The sequence below is a fragment of the Heterodontus francisci genome, chromosome 32 (assembly GCF_036365525.1).
Source record: "Heterodontus francisci isolate sHetFra1 chromosome 32, sHetFra1.hap1, whole genome shotgun sequence".
In the NCBI taxonomy this organism is placed as follows: Eukaryota; Metazoa; Chordata; class Chondrichthyes; order Heterodontiformes; family Heterodontidae; genus Heterodontus; species Heterodontus francisci.
This window is the reverse complement of record NC_090402.1, coordinates 7210390-7227020: the sequence shown is the minus strand read 5'-3', so window position 1 is coordinate 7227020 and position 16631 is coordinate 7210390. Positions and strand designations below refer to the sequence as shown.

Here is a 16631-nt window from a genome sequence, read left to right as displayed (position 1 = left end):
ACACTAGTTCGGCCTCAGCTGCAGTACTACGTCCAGTTTTGGGCGCCGCACTTGAGAAAAAATGTGAAGGCATTGGAGTGCTGAAAAGATTCACAAGAATGGTTCCAGGGATGAGGAATTTCAGTTATGAAAATAGATTGGAGAAGTTAGGACTGTTTTCCTTGGAGAAGAGAAGGCTGAGAGGTGATCTGATAAAGGTATTCAAAATCATGAGGGGTCTGGACAGAGTAGGTATGGAGAAACTGCTCATTCATTAAAGGATCAGGAACGACAGGGCACAGATTTAAAGTAATTGCCAAAAGAAGCAAAAGTGACATGAGGAAAAACTTTCTCACACAGCGAGTAGTTAAGGTCTGGAATGTACTGTCTGAGAGTGTGGTGCAGGCAGGTTCAATCGAGGCATTCAAAAGGGAATTAGACTGTTATATGAAAAGGAACAATGTGCAGGGTTGCAGGGGAATGGCACTAGGTAAATTGCTCATTCAGAGAGCTTGCGCAGACACGATGGGCCGAATGCCCTCCTTCTGTGCTGTAACATTTCTGTGACTGAGTGGAGCTTCAAAATTAACCTTGTGATCTCCTTAAACCTATGCATTAAACAAGTGGCAGGATCTCCTCATGGCTCAACAAATTTATCCGGTGACCAGCTCACCATATGGGCAGGTCCGAGGGTTTGGTCACTGGTCTATGCTGTGTTAGCTGATCTCATCCAGGTCAATGATCCAAGCGCTACAATTCACATGAAAACCCCTGGGTTAGGGAGGGGAAATCATCAGGGTTCCTACTGCTGTACACTTATCCATTGATTCCCACTGGAAATGTGCATTCGTGGTGGGGTGGTCTGCTGACAACTGAATTGGGCTCACAGGGAGGCACTACCTCAAGACTTGGGGATCAATAATGAATATTTGGGTGAGGTACCGGAGGACACTAGTGGAAGGTTGAACCTCCGCAAGAAGCCAGTACCTTCAGGTGAGGTGAAAGGGTTATGGGGGGGTGGGGGGTGGAGGAGAAAATTTTGAGGTGCTGGACTTTTGGAGAAGCTGTGATGACTTAACACAGCCTGGTGAAAATGCGACTATTTATAGCTAAATATATGATGAAGGATTTACCTTACTGACTGCTGAAAGTGTAATTGTGTCAAATCAAATTTGTGCAAAATTACTTCTTAGGCTGAGAGGCGTTTCCAGAGCCGCTTGCAAGACCTGAAGGATCGTCTGGAGCAGTCGGAATGCACCAACCGCAGCATGCAGAACTATGTCCAGTTCCTCAAATCTTCGTACGCAAATGTATTTGGTGAAACTGTGTTAACAAGCTCTCCAGTCCAATCTAGATCACCTCTCTGAGGATCACTGGCAGTATCAGAAAATTGAACTCACTGACTTAACTTGTGTTTTTTTTTTAGGTGTCTGGACCTATAAATGATCTTAAAAAGAACACCATGTGAAGCACGTTCTTATGAACTAGTTATTATACAAATTGCAGACTCTGGGGGCAGTAATCACTCGATCCTCAAGTACAACTGACCCCAAGTTAACCATTTGTCAATTGGATCCTAAGAACTATCTAATCATAGACTCCCAGGCACATATGGGATTAGATTTGTAAATTATTCAGGACAGTCCTGAATTTCAGATCAATGTATTTAGAACTGAAAATGCCTGAGTATTTATTAGAATTGTGACTTGTTCATTGTCTGTAAATTAAGCCATATGGCACACTGACTGCAGGTAACAGCATCTCTTTGTTTTGTATTTAATCTTTCAGATCTGTACATTTTGATTTGCAGCAAACTTTCTGACAGGAATTGCCCTGCTATGATTTATTGCTCACATTCATTTTCCCACTAAGCCAGTGAGCCTGTTAACAGTTCTAACAAACTTAATATCAGGCTGAGGGAAGAACACTAGTGTTAAATTAGAGCAGGACGGATTGCTGTTTCTCAGTCATTCCTCAGTAAGCTTCAAATCGGGGCCTCACTCTTTAATTTGTATTTTTGGAATCTGATCATCTCTTTCTTTCTTTTTTCCTCTCCCCCTTCTCCCTTTTTCCATTTTGTGCATTACCCTCCTCTACTCCAATTTCTGCCTGCATGGGGCTATCATCTGACTTGACCACAGTTTTATGTCCTCTTTCAAGATGCAACTTCTGTCACATTTAACAGAAGAAAAACTGGCTTGATAGCAGTTCTCTAGAACACAGCAAACGGGGACATCTATTCCTCAAAAACTGTGCTCATTTATGGTATTTCAACAAACTAATTAAAATGCACTGAAACATTCCGAGTTGCAACTTTTAAAATGTCCCTAAAATAAATTAATATTGAGGTCAATGAGAATTAAAAGTCTGTTGTCTTGGTTACAGGTATGCATTTTTTAATCAAATTACCAATGAGTCATCTGTTCATCTAATACTTTAACATAGAGAGCAGAACCAGGAAAATTCTGTTAGCGCATATTGGACCGTTCCATGATACTTTTCATTAGTTTCTGGTCAGCAGCTTGAATTGAAACAAGTTGGACTGAAGCTCTTCCCATTCAATGGGAAGGGCGGCACAGTGGCGCAGTGGTTAGCACCGCAGCCTCACAGCTCCAGGGACCCGGGTTCAATTCCGGGTACTGCCTGTGTGGAGTTTGCAAGTTCTCCCTGTGTCTGCGTGGGTTTTCTCCGGGTGCTCCGGTTTCCTCCCACAAGCCAAAAGACTTGCAGGTTGATAGGTAAATTGGCCATTATAAATTGTCACTAGTATAGGTAGGTGGTAGGGAAATATAGGGACAGGTGGGGATGTTTGGTAGGAATATGGGATTAGTGTAGGATTAGTATAAATGGGTGGTTGATGTTCGGCACAGACTCGGTGGGCCGAAGGGCCTGTTTCAGTGCTGTATCTCTAATCTAATCTAATCAATCAATTTGTACTTTTTTAATAAATGTAAAACCATTTTTTTTAATGTAAACCAAGAGGCAAGGTTTTGTGTGCAATGGTCAGTTACATTTCGCCTTGGAATAGTTGATGCAGACAGTGCGTGACAGATCTGTTCTATTCCTCAGTGCCAACATACCTCATTTTGATAGATGGCACAAATTACTAAAAATGTCAGTGCAAATAACTTTGCAAAGTTCTGTGATTAATTAACTTCGAGGCCCTTGTCAGTTTTTGGATCCATCTGATAATTGGCAATATAATTACGGGATGGCATCAGCTGTACTCACTGCAGTCTCATCCTGTCTGTCTCTGTGTCTCGCTTGCTCTTTCTCTCCCATAATTGCTTTGACTCATCTCTTGTAGGACGGCTTGGTGTTGTGCTGGGATGAGATTAAGTGGGCCAAAGCTGTGTGAGAACTGCCCTACTGAAAGTGGGGCAGGTTTTCCTTGGCGAAATCTAACACTTTTTCGAAAAAAAGGCCCATTTGGCTAACAAGTTTTTTTCGGTTGTACAGAAGCAGCACAAGAAATGCTGTAGGTTTTTTTTTTAAGTTGTATTGCTGAAGAAACCATGGATTTAAGTCTTGATTACACAGAGTGGATTGTTTACACATTCAGAAGAGTTGAAATGGAGTGAATTTTTTTGCAGCTGTCAGGGGACTCATTTGTCTGAGATGCCAGTCGATGTGTGATTCTTTTCCATTATCTACTTTAAAGTAATATTTCCCTCTGAATATTTAGACCATTAACTGGACACTTGTCCTGAAGTTAAGATGAAAAATACTGCTTAATAACGATTCCATGACACTTTGGAGAAAATAGCACTATATTTGCATTGAAGGGAATAACGAGCAAGTTCCGCTTTTATACATACGAGCAACTTTAAAATTCAGTTTTAATTTTCAAATCTGTTAACACCCATGTAAACCATATTGGGCAGGACTGTAGTGAGCCATGGCACATCAATCCAACTCTGCTCCAAGAAAGCTCCTGCGGCAAGGATGCCCAAGAAATTAAAGGTGGTGGGTGTGGGAGAAAATAACTTTGGAAAGGTATAACCCACTCGTGAGCAGTAAAAATGGAGGTGTCAGTACACTACAAGTGGTGAGCAGTAAACCAGATTCCATTGTATTCAAAAGTTAGCAGCCCTTTAAATGCTTCCACCAGTAACACATCCTGTGTACTTCCTACAACATGCATATTCCAGTCAATCTCAATTGTGGCAGTCTGGGAATCTAACAGCTTTAAGTTCTTTGAAAGTTATTGCTCATGACATTTTCAAAGCCAATGTATTTAAGTACCAACAAATCTCTCGTAGCATTGCTCTCAGGCTTGTAGCACTGGTGTGATGTTTATCTGCTAATTGGCATTTCCCCTTTAAGGCCACTGTTCTAGTAGTAAACTCAGCAGTTAGAACTGCTTGTTAAAGTTCATGCTTCAGAGCAGTGACTGGCATTCTGTTATGAATCTTGTATGCCTACAGAGACTTTCATGCCATAAGGCCTCGATTTATCATACAATCTGTCCCTTAAGTGTGGTGATGGACTTCAGGTTGCTGTGAGAAGTTAAGCTGAATGGCCACTCTCATTTGCACTTCACTGTGGCTTTTTAGGTAGAAAAACATGCGTTTAATAGGAAAAATGTAATTGAATGGGACTATATTTCAAATTTTACTTTTGAAAAGCTCTGGATTTAATTAACAATTCTCCATTTTTAACCCCCTCCCCTGTCCATTTTAAAATGTTTTTTTCATGGAGACATAGGAATTGACTGGCAAAAAAAGACCAAATTTTATCTAGTTCAGCTTCTACCATCCTGGTAGTCTCTTGATGCAACAATATTGGAGCTTTTGACTAATCGCAGCAATCCATTTCTATCATGTAGTCTACAACAGACCCAGACATGAGACAGGAAAACACCAGTGGTGGAGAGCTTTGGGAACCACAGGTCCAAAATTGCCTGTTCCTCTCAAGCACGCTACACTTGCCACATGTTTTGTTTAGTCCCTTTCATCCCACACTGAGGAGAGATACATGACCACCTCCCGGGAATCTGCCCATGCACCTCTAATTGACCACTGCAAAGGTGTTCATGTGGCATAGGTCAGCAGTTTATTGACACTCCCCTTCACATGCACCTTGTATTTGATAAAGTAGTGTGTGGTTAATCCATCAAAGATTACAAGCTCGACATATAGAAAATTACAGGTAGACCCTCTAACTTACCATTCTGATGCAACACATTGACATACTAATTTGCTGTGCCTCAGTGCCGCTCCACAGTTTTGCGTATGAGAAAAAGAGTAAACTAACAACTCTCATGTTGATATGGTCTGTGGGTTTTATTACCAATCAATTTCCCTTTACTTGGCTATGGAATTTGAACCTTTTTGTACTTTGTTTAAAATGAGCTTGACTGTTAATATTTTTCAAATTAAAGCCTGCAGATTTCTACTGCAGCAGGAATTGAAGCAACATTTTGTTGGGATTGGGCATCTCTACATCTTGAAGCAAACTCCTGAGTGCCACTCTCCTGAGTGAGTGGATAGGTGGTACCTCTGTCCTTGCCAGTGCAAAGAGATTCAAATGGTACGGGTCAGTCTCCTCAGCAAACTGCTTTACTTGGAATTTATAATGCTGCTTTGCCATAATATACAGCATTAATAGTGGATCCCACTGAGGTACTTATCCAAAAGGTTTTCAGCAGTGTAGTTGAAACCCCGGAACACTTTTACAAACAAACTTAGTTATTTTTCCTGCTTTAATAGCTCCTTTTGTGAATCTGCTTTGAACAAAAAGAATTTCCCCCTAAGGTGAAGGATTAATGACCCCTGTAAAATAAGGTTTTACGGAAGAATTGTATGTTTTTGGTTTTTAATCTGCTTTGATCAGCAGCAGCCTAATGTAGCATGCAGGAGTTATTTTTTTTTAAATGAAAGCCTATCTATTTCTGAATTGATCGCTCTGCCCAGAGTTTCGTGTTCCAGAAACAAGCAACAGGAAATCAGCTCCACACCACCTACTATTTCACTGGATGAAAGTCTGGGGGGCAAGTGTCGCCCCTACGTGTTCATGAGGTGAGACTGCACCAGGTGTGTTGGAAAACGGAGTACCCCCACTAGTAGTATTTCATTGTCTATTTTAAGATGTTAAATTATTTGTTTAAAAAATCTGTTAGAAAGGAGAAATGTCATTCAAGCTAGTTAGGTGTCCATGTGCCCTAATCACAAAAGTATTTTTTTTTTAACTAATTCTTTCCCAGGGCACATGATAAGGAAAGGACATTATTCCAAAGGACTACTTTTCTTTTGTTCAAGATATAATTTTTAAAATAAGTTGTCTGCAGACTGGAGAGGGCAGGTTTCCTCATCAGAAAGTTTTACATAGAATTTAAAAGTCAGTTTGAAGTGATCAATCCTTTCCATATTGTTTACAATTTTATATTCCTCTATTAGCTCACCTTTCAGATGTCTCCATTATAAGTTGTAAAGTGTAGGCTTTTCTAGGCATTACTCATGGTTCAGACCTCTTCACAAAGGATCTGCTTTATATAGAATTTTACAGGACCAAAACATTCCATTCAGCCTAACATCAGGTCCATGCCAGTATTTATGCTCCACATGAGCCTCCTCCCACCTTACTTTGTCTCGCTATACACAAGAACACAAGAAATGGGAGTAGGAGTAGACCGTATGGTTCACCAAGCCTGCTCCGCCATTCAGAACAAGCATGGCTGATCTTGGGATTCAACTCCAGTTTTCCGCCCACTCGCCATACTCCTTCATTCCTTGAGAGACCAAAAATCTGTCTATCCCAGCTTTAAATGTATTCAATGATGGAGCATCCACAACCCTCTGGGTAGAGAATTCCAAAGATTCACAACCCTTTGAGTGAAGTAATTTCTCCTCCTTTCAGTCCTAAATGATAAGCCCCTTATCCCGAGACTGTGCCCCCGTGTTTTAGATTCCCCTACCAGCATATCGTAATATTTGAAAGGCAAACTGATAGTCGTCCTGCACTTTGACTTTCTACAGTACGTTGAGTGGTTAATTCTAAGAGAAATTGAGGGATTATTCACAGATTTTATGTTCATTTTAAATTGACAGCAGCTACAGCTGATAACCCATTGAATCATGGAATAAGCCCCTACTTAATGATTTGGGGACTAAACCATTTTCAGTCCCATGTACTATGGTGCTTCAACTAAACATTTTATAAATCCTTTACAAAATACAAAAACTTTTAAGGTTTTCAGGGTGAAATATTGCTGGAATTTGTAAATAACTTTACACTTGTTTTGTATACTTAATATTTGCAAATGTTTATATTATATGCAGTATATCATTGTTTTTTATGGACTTGTTAATAAAAATGGCTAATTTGTTTGAAAGTCAATAAATTTGTCAACTGGTATCTTTTACAGGAAATTATACATTTGTCATCTGCTTTCATAATGGGTACAGCACAGAAGGAAGCCATTTGATCCATTCTGTCTGTGCCAGCTCTCTGCAAGAGCAACTCAGCTAGACTCGCTCCCCGGCCCTTTCCCCGTAGCCCTGAAAATGTTCTCTCTTCAGGTGCTTATCCAATTTTCCTTTTGAAAGCCACAAATGAATCTGCCTCCACCACACACTCAGGCAATGCATTCCAGATCCTAACTTCTCATTGTGTAAAAACATTTTTCCTCATCTCGCCATTGGCAAAAGAACCAATCAACTTAAATCAATTTCCCCTGCACACGCAAGGTCAGAAGTGGGGATGTTCGCTGATGATTGCACAGTGTTCAGTACCATTTGCAACTCCTCAGATACTGAAGCAGTCTGTGCCTGCATGGAGCATCTCCAACAGGAGTGTGTTGGAATACTACTCTCCACTTGCCTGGATGAGTGCAGTTCCAACACTTAAGAAACTCAACACCATCCAGGACTAAGCTGCCTGCTTGATCAGCACCCTACATACCACCTCAAACATTCACTCCCTTCACCACCAACGCACAGTGGCAGCTGTCTGTACCATCTACAAGATGCACTGCAGCAACTCATCAAGGCTCCTATGACAGCATCTTCCAAACCCGTGACCTCTACGACCTAGAAGGACAAGTGCAGAAGATGCATGGGAACACCACCACCTGCAAGTTCCCCTCCACACCCCATCCTGACTTGGAACTATATCGTCGCTTCTTCACTGTCTCTGGGTCAAAATCCTGGAACTCCATCCTTAACAGTACTGTAGATATACCGACACCACATGGACTGCAGCAGTTCAAGAAAGTGGCTCACCACCATCTTCTCGAGTGCAATTGGGGATTGGCAATAATGCTGGCCTTGCCAGCAACATTCACATCTGAAGAATGATTTTTTTTTTAATGTTCTTGGACAGGATAATGGTTTGGATCTTCTCTATGGAGGTTAGAAGCTGGGTTTGTCTTCATGATTCACTAGATGGTGAATGCTTGATTTCAACTGAGGAAGCAAATCTCTCAGTAACAAGGAGGGGTGGCCAAGAGTGGTTTTAGCAGAGGCCTTTCATATATTAAAAGAAATTGTTGTTGAGACGTGAGCTAGTTGGCCTGGGGGCATTGTGAGACAACCACATACTGTGAACTTTTCATTGGCAAGTGATGGGAATTGAACTCATGACTTCTGGGTTGCTTACCCAGCACCCTTACCACTGCACTACCATACCCAATGTGTCTTTAGTACATCACTTTGACACAAGGAGATTGATGGGCAGAGAGGAAAATAACTTGCACGCTTTAAAGAACCAACTTTAGTGCTTGGTTTTGGAGCAGGGGTTAATTTTTCTCATTTGCACCCATTTATTTCTCCACCTTGTCTCTATCTAGTATCCTTTGTCTGCAGGAGAGTGGCTTCGACCTAGAGTAACAATGTGAGACAGTACATTTCACTGAAAGGCGCGCAGTTTGCGGTAGATCAAGCAATTACACAGGTTTCCCTGTCCTATTTCCCTCCCCCACGCTCAATCATTGGCTCGTGACAGCAGTTTGCACGCCTCGTGGTTAAGGCTGCAAACTGAACGATACTACTCCCGAAAATGGAATTGGGTGAATTCTGTTGTCAGAGCTCATAATCATAGTTGGACAGGTTTGCTTCATCACTTATATAAGCGAGCGGTACTTTATAGAATTCACAGTGCTCCATTGTTTAGGAATTAGCTTATACAGTGAGTGTAACCTGTTTAAGCGGGCAGTCCCAAAAAGCAAATATATACTCAAACCACCCCTGCCAAAAACTTGCATGGTAAATCTTACAAATCGCTCTGAAACCACTGACATGTAATCATTGTCTTGTCCCAATCGGGCATGTTGCTTCTGCCGCTTCATTAGGATTTGTTGCTTTTTTCATTTTAGTTCATGTTTCCTTCCTACAGTATGTTCTGGCTGTTTAAAACCGATGTGATCACCATGCGATATCCCTCCTTAATTCCTGCGGTTTTCAGATCTATAGTTAATTCACCAGACTTTCCTGTATGGTCCACCTGTGACAACCACCTACTAATTCCACATTTCATTACACATGCTGATATGCAGGTTCATTTCTCTATCTTCTCTTCTCTCTGGCCTCCTTGTCTCGAGAGACAATGGGTAAGCGCCTGGCACATCACCCTTAACTTCATAGTTGTTGCTAGGTTGACCACCTGCTTGACAAAGGAAAGTCAGGTTAACATGGCAAGACTGAACTATACTATTCAGCTTTTACCAAAAACTGCGCCCATGCCCTGATTTCACCCTCCTTCCGCTCGATTAGCCCAAACCCAACCATGTACGACCTCACTTTGCTATTTAAGCCTGAACTAAGCTTCAAAATGTAACAATCTATTAGTGAAACTTCAATCAGCTCTTTCCCTATCTTTCCTCATCCATGCATTTGTCTCCTTTAGGCTTATCTTCTCCAAAACTCTGCCACTCACATATCATTGCTGCTATGTTCTCCTCACCTCCTACTTCTGCCCTCAACAAAAATAAAGACATGCATTTATAATAGAGCTTTTCACAGCCAATGAAGTACTTTTGAAGTGTCGTCACTGTTCCAATGTAGGAAACACAGCAGCCAATTTGCGCACAGCAAGATCCCACAAACAGCAATGTGCTAATTACCATATAATCTGATTTAGTGATGATTAAGGGATAACTAATGGTTTAGGAGAATGGGGATAACTCTAGTGCTATATAAATGTTGCTGTTAATAGAAAATTGATGACGTTTTTTGTGCTTGATCTTGAGCTCGTGCAAAACTCAGCGGGCTGTATCCTAACTTGCGCCAAGTCCACTTCATCCATCACCCCTGTTTTTTTTTTTAGAGATACAGCACTGAAACAGGCCCTTCGGCCCACCAAGTCTGTGCCGACCATCAACCACCCATTTATACTAATCCTACACTAATCCCATATTCCTACCACATCCCCACCTGTCCCTATATTTCCCTACCACCTACCTATACTAGGGGCAATTTATAATGGCCAATTTACCTACCAACCTGCAAGTCTTTTGGCTTGTGGGAGGAAACCAGAGTACCCGGAGAAAACCCACACAGACACAGGGAGAACTTGCAAACTCCACACAGGCAGTACCCAGAATTGAACCCAGGTCGCTGGAGCTGTGAGGCTGTGGTGCTAGCCACTGTGCCGCCCCTAACCTACCCAGTCTGGCAATGCCTCAATTTTAAAATTCTCCTCCTTGTCTTCAAATCCCTCATGGCCTTGCTGCTCCCTATCTCTGTAACCTCCAGTCCTGCAACCCTCTAAGATCTCTACGTTCCTCCAATTCCATCATTGGCGTTTGTGCCTTCAGCTGCCTTGACCCGAAGCTCTGGAATTATCTGCCTAAACCTCTCTGCCTCTCAAAGATGATATATAAATGCAAGTTGTAGATGTTGATTATCGAATGATGGTTACAATTAATTTGACAGTTTGTTGTAATTCACCTTGTCATTAACTTGTCATATTAAACATGACTTGCATCTTCTGTCCAAATACAGGGAACGTTTCCAAAATTTGACACAAACCTTCTTTTGTTTCTGGAACATCTAAAATCCATTTTTTTTAGATCGAGCTATCCAAATCCCTTGCAGCTGTACATACAGATCTCAAATTGTCCTCTGCTTGCACACAAGATTCTGGTTTCAGTTACAAAATACGCTTGGAATTTTAGAAAGTACAACATCTTGCTTTATTCAAGTTGAAATACGGATTTAATGATGGTGATGTGATTTAGGCCGTGTGTATATTGATATCTCTCCCAGCACCCCAACATCAAAAAACACCCGTTGACCCACATGCATATCTGTGATGCTTCAAGAGATCAGTGTCTGAATATAAACAGTATTTAATCTATTTGAGGACGCTAGTAGCATTTCTGAAATAAAATCAAAACTTGTTCAGTTTTCAACCAAAACAACTTGCAGTCTGGCTGCAAAATAATGAAATATCCTGACAGAGGTGCAAACCACACCCAGCAAGGGCAGCAAAAGGGTTAGGGGAGATCGGCAAAGGCATGGTCGAAGAGGTGGGTTTTGAGGATGTTTATTTTTAAAGAGAGGGAGAGAGTGAGATAGCGGGGTTCAGGGGGAGAGTTCAAATGAGAGGTCAAGACAACTGAAGGTTTGCAACCAAACTCGAAGAAGAGAAAGGGAGGCCAGAGTTGGAGCGCAGAGTGGGTAATGAAATGCCAATTAATTATTTTTTTAAAAACTATCCAACATTCCCAAAGGCAATCAAACCAGCTCCATCAGACTGCAGTAACATCTGACGGTGGCAGGACAAGTTGCGACGGATGTTTTTTTTAAAAGACATCTAAGATCCCCAGTTCCCTGAGCCTTTCCTGGTAACTAAGAGCCCAGAGACTGGTTATCAGTCTAGTCTCTGTCAGTTAGACCATGAATGGGGGTGGAGTGGTGGGGGGGGGGGGGGGGGGGGGCAGCTCAATGTCATGTGTGGAAACCAAAACTGGACACACTATTCCAAATATACTAAGGCCTATATAAGCTAAGTATCATATTTCTGATTTTACATTAAACTATCCCAGCACCATGTGCTTAATATGCAAAGTCATCAGATTTAAGTCTGCTTTGAGCTGTTATGCTACACGACACAGTGCCTCTGCATTCAATGTTTTTTGTTGATTTACCAGCGATGACTTTGTTCTTTTCTTGGGATAGCCAAAACACATCTTTCAGAATTTGGAACAGAGGATCCCTAAGAATGTGCCTGTATTTGTAGGAGGATCTCCAAGTGTGTTTCCAATATTTGCAGGGGTCCCTATTAAAGGTTCCCTAGAAGCGTATCAATGCTTGCATGGGTTCACTGAGAGCCACCTCTTAACTCCTTGTGGTTCCTGGCACTGTACCAATACTTACCAGGGCTCCCCAGAACTGTGCTAGTATTTACCTAGGAACCATGGGGTTGTGTTGGTACTTGTCTGGGGGTCCTTGGGAGTGTGACAGTACTTGCCTGGAGTGTGTTAACGTTCACAGTGGGTCGCCGCGTGCAAGTTTTGACAACTGCATTATATTGGCATTCGACAAAGGGTTAAAGGACTTAATTTCTAAATCCCACCTCTTTGACACTGCATTGGTGACAGCTGTCTTTAAAAGGCTTTGGTTTCCTTGTAATCCTTCATCCGACCCTTCCGTGTGACCTTCCCCAATCTGGTGTGGTGAAGAACCCAACTGAGTCAATACTGCAGCGTATGAGTGGTATGAGACCTAAAATGCAGCTCTTCTACATTCTGTCTGTGTTGATCTTCTCTGCAATCTCCTGTACGGCTGCACCACTCGTTGACTGCACAACAAAGGAAAGCAATGCATCCATGCATAATCTGTTCGAGGTGAGTTTAAGAATTAAACTGATGCCGTACTGGTTTTTTTTTAAGCAGGTATTCTACCTTTGTTATTCTAATGTTGGTCTTTAAAAGAAAGGAAGAATTTGTATTTATGTTGCACCTTCTAAGACCTTAGGACGACCTTAGGATGTCCCAAAGTGTTTCACAGCCAACAAAATACTTTTGCGGTTTAGTCACTTTTCTGGGAGCCCAACACTCGTCAGCTGCTTTCTGATATCAATGCTGTTAAATCCAGTTTCTGTGGACCAGCAGCATACCAGTAGCTCCACCAACAAATTGCTGCTGGTCCACAGATTTACAGGGAATCCCTGGGAGTGTGTCAGTGGAGGGATTTGAACTTTTAAGATTTTAAATTTGAGGTGTTGCTGGACCAGGAGCCACTGTAGGTCAGTTGAGCACACAGGTGATGGGTGAATGGGACTTAGTACAAGTTAGAATACGTGGCTGCACAGTTTTGGATGAGCTCAAGTCTATGGAGCGTGGAAGATGGAAGGCTGACCAGGAGAGCACTGGTATGGTTGAATCTGCAGGTAACAAAGGCATAAATGAGGTATTCAACAGCAGATGGGCTGAGGCGAAGATGGATAATGTAATGGAAATGGTCTTGATGAAGAGGACATGGGGTCGAAAGTTCAGCTCAAGGTCAAAAGGATGGCAGGGCTGCGAGCTATCTGGTTTAGCTTAAGTCAGTTGCCAGGGAGGGAGGTAGATTTGGTGGCTCGGGAACACTCAAGAGGCTCAACACCACCTAGGACAAAGCAGTCCACTTGATCGGCATCCCATCCAAAACCTTAAACATTTACTCCCAGCGTTTACTCCTCTACAAGATGCACTGCAGCAATTTGCCAAGGCTTCTTCGACAACACAACAACCTCTACCACCTAAAAGGGCAAGGGAGCAAGTGCATGGGAACACAATCACCTCCCAGTTCCCCTCCACGTCACACAACATCTTGACTTGTAAATATATCATTGTTCCTTCATTGTCGCTGGGTCAAAATTCTGGAACTCCTTACCTAACAACACTGTGGCAATACTGTCTCTAAACAGACTGCAGCAGTTCAAGAAGGTGGCTCACCACCTCATGGGTAACTAGGGATGGTAGTAAATGCTGGCCATGCCAGTGATGCCTAACATCCCATGAATTAATTTAAAAAAAATGTTCATGGCAGGGACTAAAGGCAATAGCTTTAAGTCTTCACAACATTTAATTGGAATAAAGTTCTGTTCATCCAGTACTGGATGTCAGACCAGCAGTACGAAAATCAGAGACAGTGGAGGGGGTCAAGAGGTGTTGAGTGCCATCAGGGTACATGTGGAATGTAACGAGTTTACGGGTGATGTTGCTGAGGGGTAGCATGTAGATGGGAAATAGGAGGAGGGCTCAGGATAGATCCTGGGCGTCTCCAGAAGCAACGGAATGAGAAGTGAAGACATTGCAGGTAAGAATGGAATCAGGCTAGGGCACTACTGCTCGTCTGGACAATGGAGGAGAGGTGTTGGAAGAGAATGTTACAGTCAACGGTGTCAATTATAGAGAAGAATAAAGATGAATAGTGCACCAACAATGTTGGCTGTTTAAAACTACACCATTGATAGGCAGTGAATTAACTTTTTTAATAGAGTAGATGATTATCTAAATGCATGTTTGTTAACCGACAGATTTGAATCTGAAGTACAGGACTGCCAATCTCTTGGATTTGCATAATCGATGGGATGAATTTTTCAATTTGTTCATGAGAGGTAGGCGTTGCTGACAGAACCAGCATTTATTGCCATCCTCAATTACCCCTGAGAAGGTGGTGATGTTGAACTGCTGCAGTTCATATGGAGAAGATACTGTTAGGTAAGGCGTTTCAGCATTTTGACCCAATGACGATGAAGGTACAGCAAATCACAAACACTTGTGCTTCACTAAGGAAGTTATAATAATCTTGTATAAAACACTGGTCTGGTTGGGCCTCAACTGGAGTAGCGTGTCCAGTTTTTAAAAATTATTCGTTTCATGGGATGTGCGTGTTGCTGGCAAAGCCAGCATTTGTTGTCCATCCCTAATTCCCTTTGAGAAGGTGGTGGTGAGCTGCCTTCTTGAACTGCTGCAGTCCATCTGGTGCAGGTACATCCACAGTGCTGTTGGGGAGGAAGTTCCAGGATTTTGACCCAGCGACAGTGAAGGAACGGCGATATAGTTCAAAGTCAGGATGGTGTGTGACTTGGAGGTGAACTTGCAGGTGGTGATGTTCCCATGCATCTGCTACCTTTGACCTTCTAGGTGGTAGAGGTCACAGGTTTGAAAGGTGGTGTCTAAGGAGCCTTGGTGAGTTGCTGTAGAGATATGTAAAGGAAACCCGACCCGAACCGGACACATGTCATCGGGACCCGTCGGAGTCGGGTTGGGTGGCAGACCTTTACTTCAGTACCTGGGTAAAGGCCTGCTACCCGACCTGACCCCGACAGGATCCGATGGCATGTGTTGGGTTCGGGTTGGGTCGGGCTTCCAGGTCCAGCATTCGGACTTGGGTCGGGTTTCCTTTGCACATCTCTAAGTTGCTGCAGTGCATCTTGTAGACGACAATGTAAGTTTTAGTAACTTGGTCTAATTACAGTCCTGTGAAGTGCGGTGTTAAAGGTGCGATATAAATGCAGGTTGTTGTTAATGCTTGGTTACACCACTAGATGGCACATTACATCATACTTTGGCAGAAGGTGGGGCGGGCTGAGTGGAAAATCAAAAGGAAATATTGTGAATGCTTGTAAAATTAAACAGGAAATGCTGGTAGCAGACAGCAGGTCAATTGGCACTTGTAAAAGAAAGATTATTGACCTTTTAGATGTGCAATGCTTCAGAATTGAAGAGTGAAAGATTAAAAGGCATTTTAGTAAGGTGGGAAGATGGAGGGGAAAAAAGAGGGGGAGGTGGGAAGCACAGACATGTCAATCACAGTAAATGGGGGGGAAAGGTTTATTGTTTTTAATTCGTTCGTGGGATGTGGGCACCGCTGGCTTGGCCAGCATTTATTAGATCGGCTGTGCATGCTTTTTGACTGTCAGCCATTTAGGTACATACTATGGAGCTCAGGCAACCTACAAAGTTTAAATCCCTGCTCCCGTTATTTTACATCTACCTCCACTTGTTGATACTAACAGATCCACCAATGAGGCAACAGTGAGCAGCTTTTCCCAAACCTGAGATCCACAAAATTCCAGCAAGACAAAAAAAAAAGTGAACAAGAAATTTACATCCAACTAGAATCGAGTGGTCTAGGCTTCAAGGTCTAGATTGCTCAGTCTTGGGGGTGGGGGCTCCAGTTAGCTTGAGCGTCTCAGTTTGGATGCCCCCTGGTCAAGCTCACCCCTCTCGAATCATGCTCCACAGGCCAAAGTGTCCCCAGCCTCTTTGATGGAAGAGGAAGTTCTGAAACTGCATGGGTGGGAAAAATCTTAATCTTTAAAATGCAAATAATATTGGGCCAAATCTTGCTGGAAAAATACCGGTGTGTTTAAAACACCTGCCATTATTAATGCGCATATCGGCCAACAAGTTCAGGGGATTGTAAGCGATTTGCCATGAGCTGTGAATCTCCAGAGCTTGCTGGTCAATTTACATCGCTCCACCATTAGCTGTGCACAAACAGCATCTCACCCTCAACCTGCCCGTTACTTTTTAAAAAAAAAATACTTGTCCATTAAACTTGCTGCAGAAAGTTAAATCTGGTAATTAATAGTGTAAATACCTATTTTACGACATGATAATTGTTAATGCAATGCCAATCAACCTCTTTGACCTAGAAAGGGAACAATTTAAACTGTTCAACCTCATTCCTGCATATAGTCAATTGTTGGAGATTTAA

At 42.4% G+C, this 16631-nt stretch overlaps 1 protein-coding gene across 6 annotated transcripts in view; it reads left to right on the top strand.

Moving 5' to 3' along the window:
- The window catches only part of odf2a (outer dense fiber of sperm tails 2a), a 120599-nt gene that overhangs the window by 84241 nt on the left and 19727 nt on the right, over positions 1–16631 (top strand). For 4 of the 6 annotated variants that reach the window (XM_068012127.1, XM_068012124.1, XM_068012125.1 and 1 more), the window contains exon 20: positions 1173–7308. The exons of 1 other annotated variant lie outside the window; for it this stretch is intronic. In XM_068012127.1, the coding sequence (XP_067868228.1) occupies positions 1173–1346 (174 nt within the window). In that variant the 3' untranslated portion in view covers positions 1347–7308. Of the gene's footprint in view, positions 1–1172; positions 7309–16631 lie in introns of those variants that run through there. One more of the 6 variants, XM_068012128.1, reaches the window with a different exon arrangement.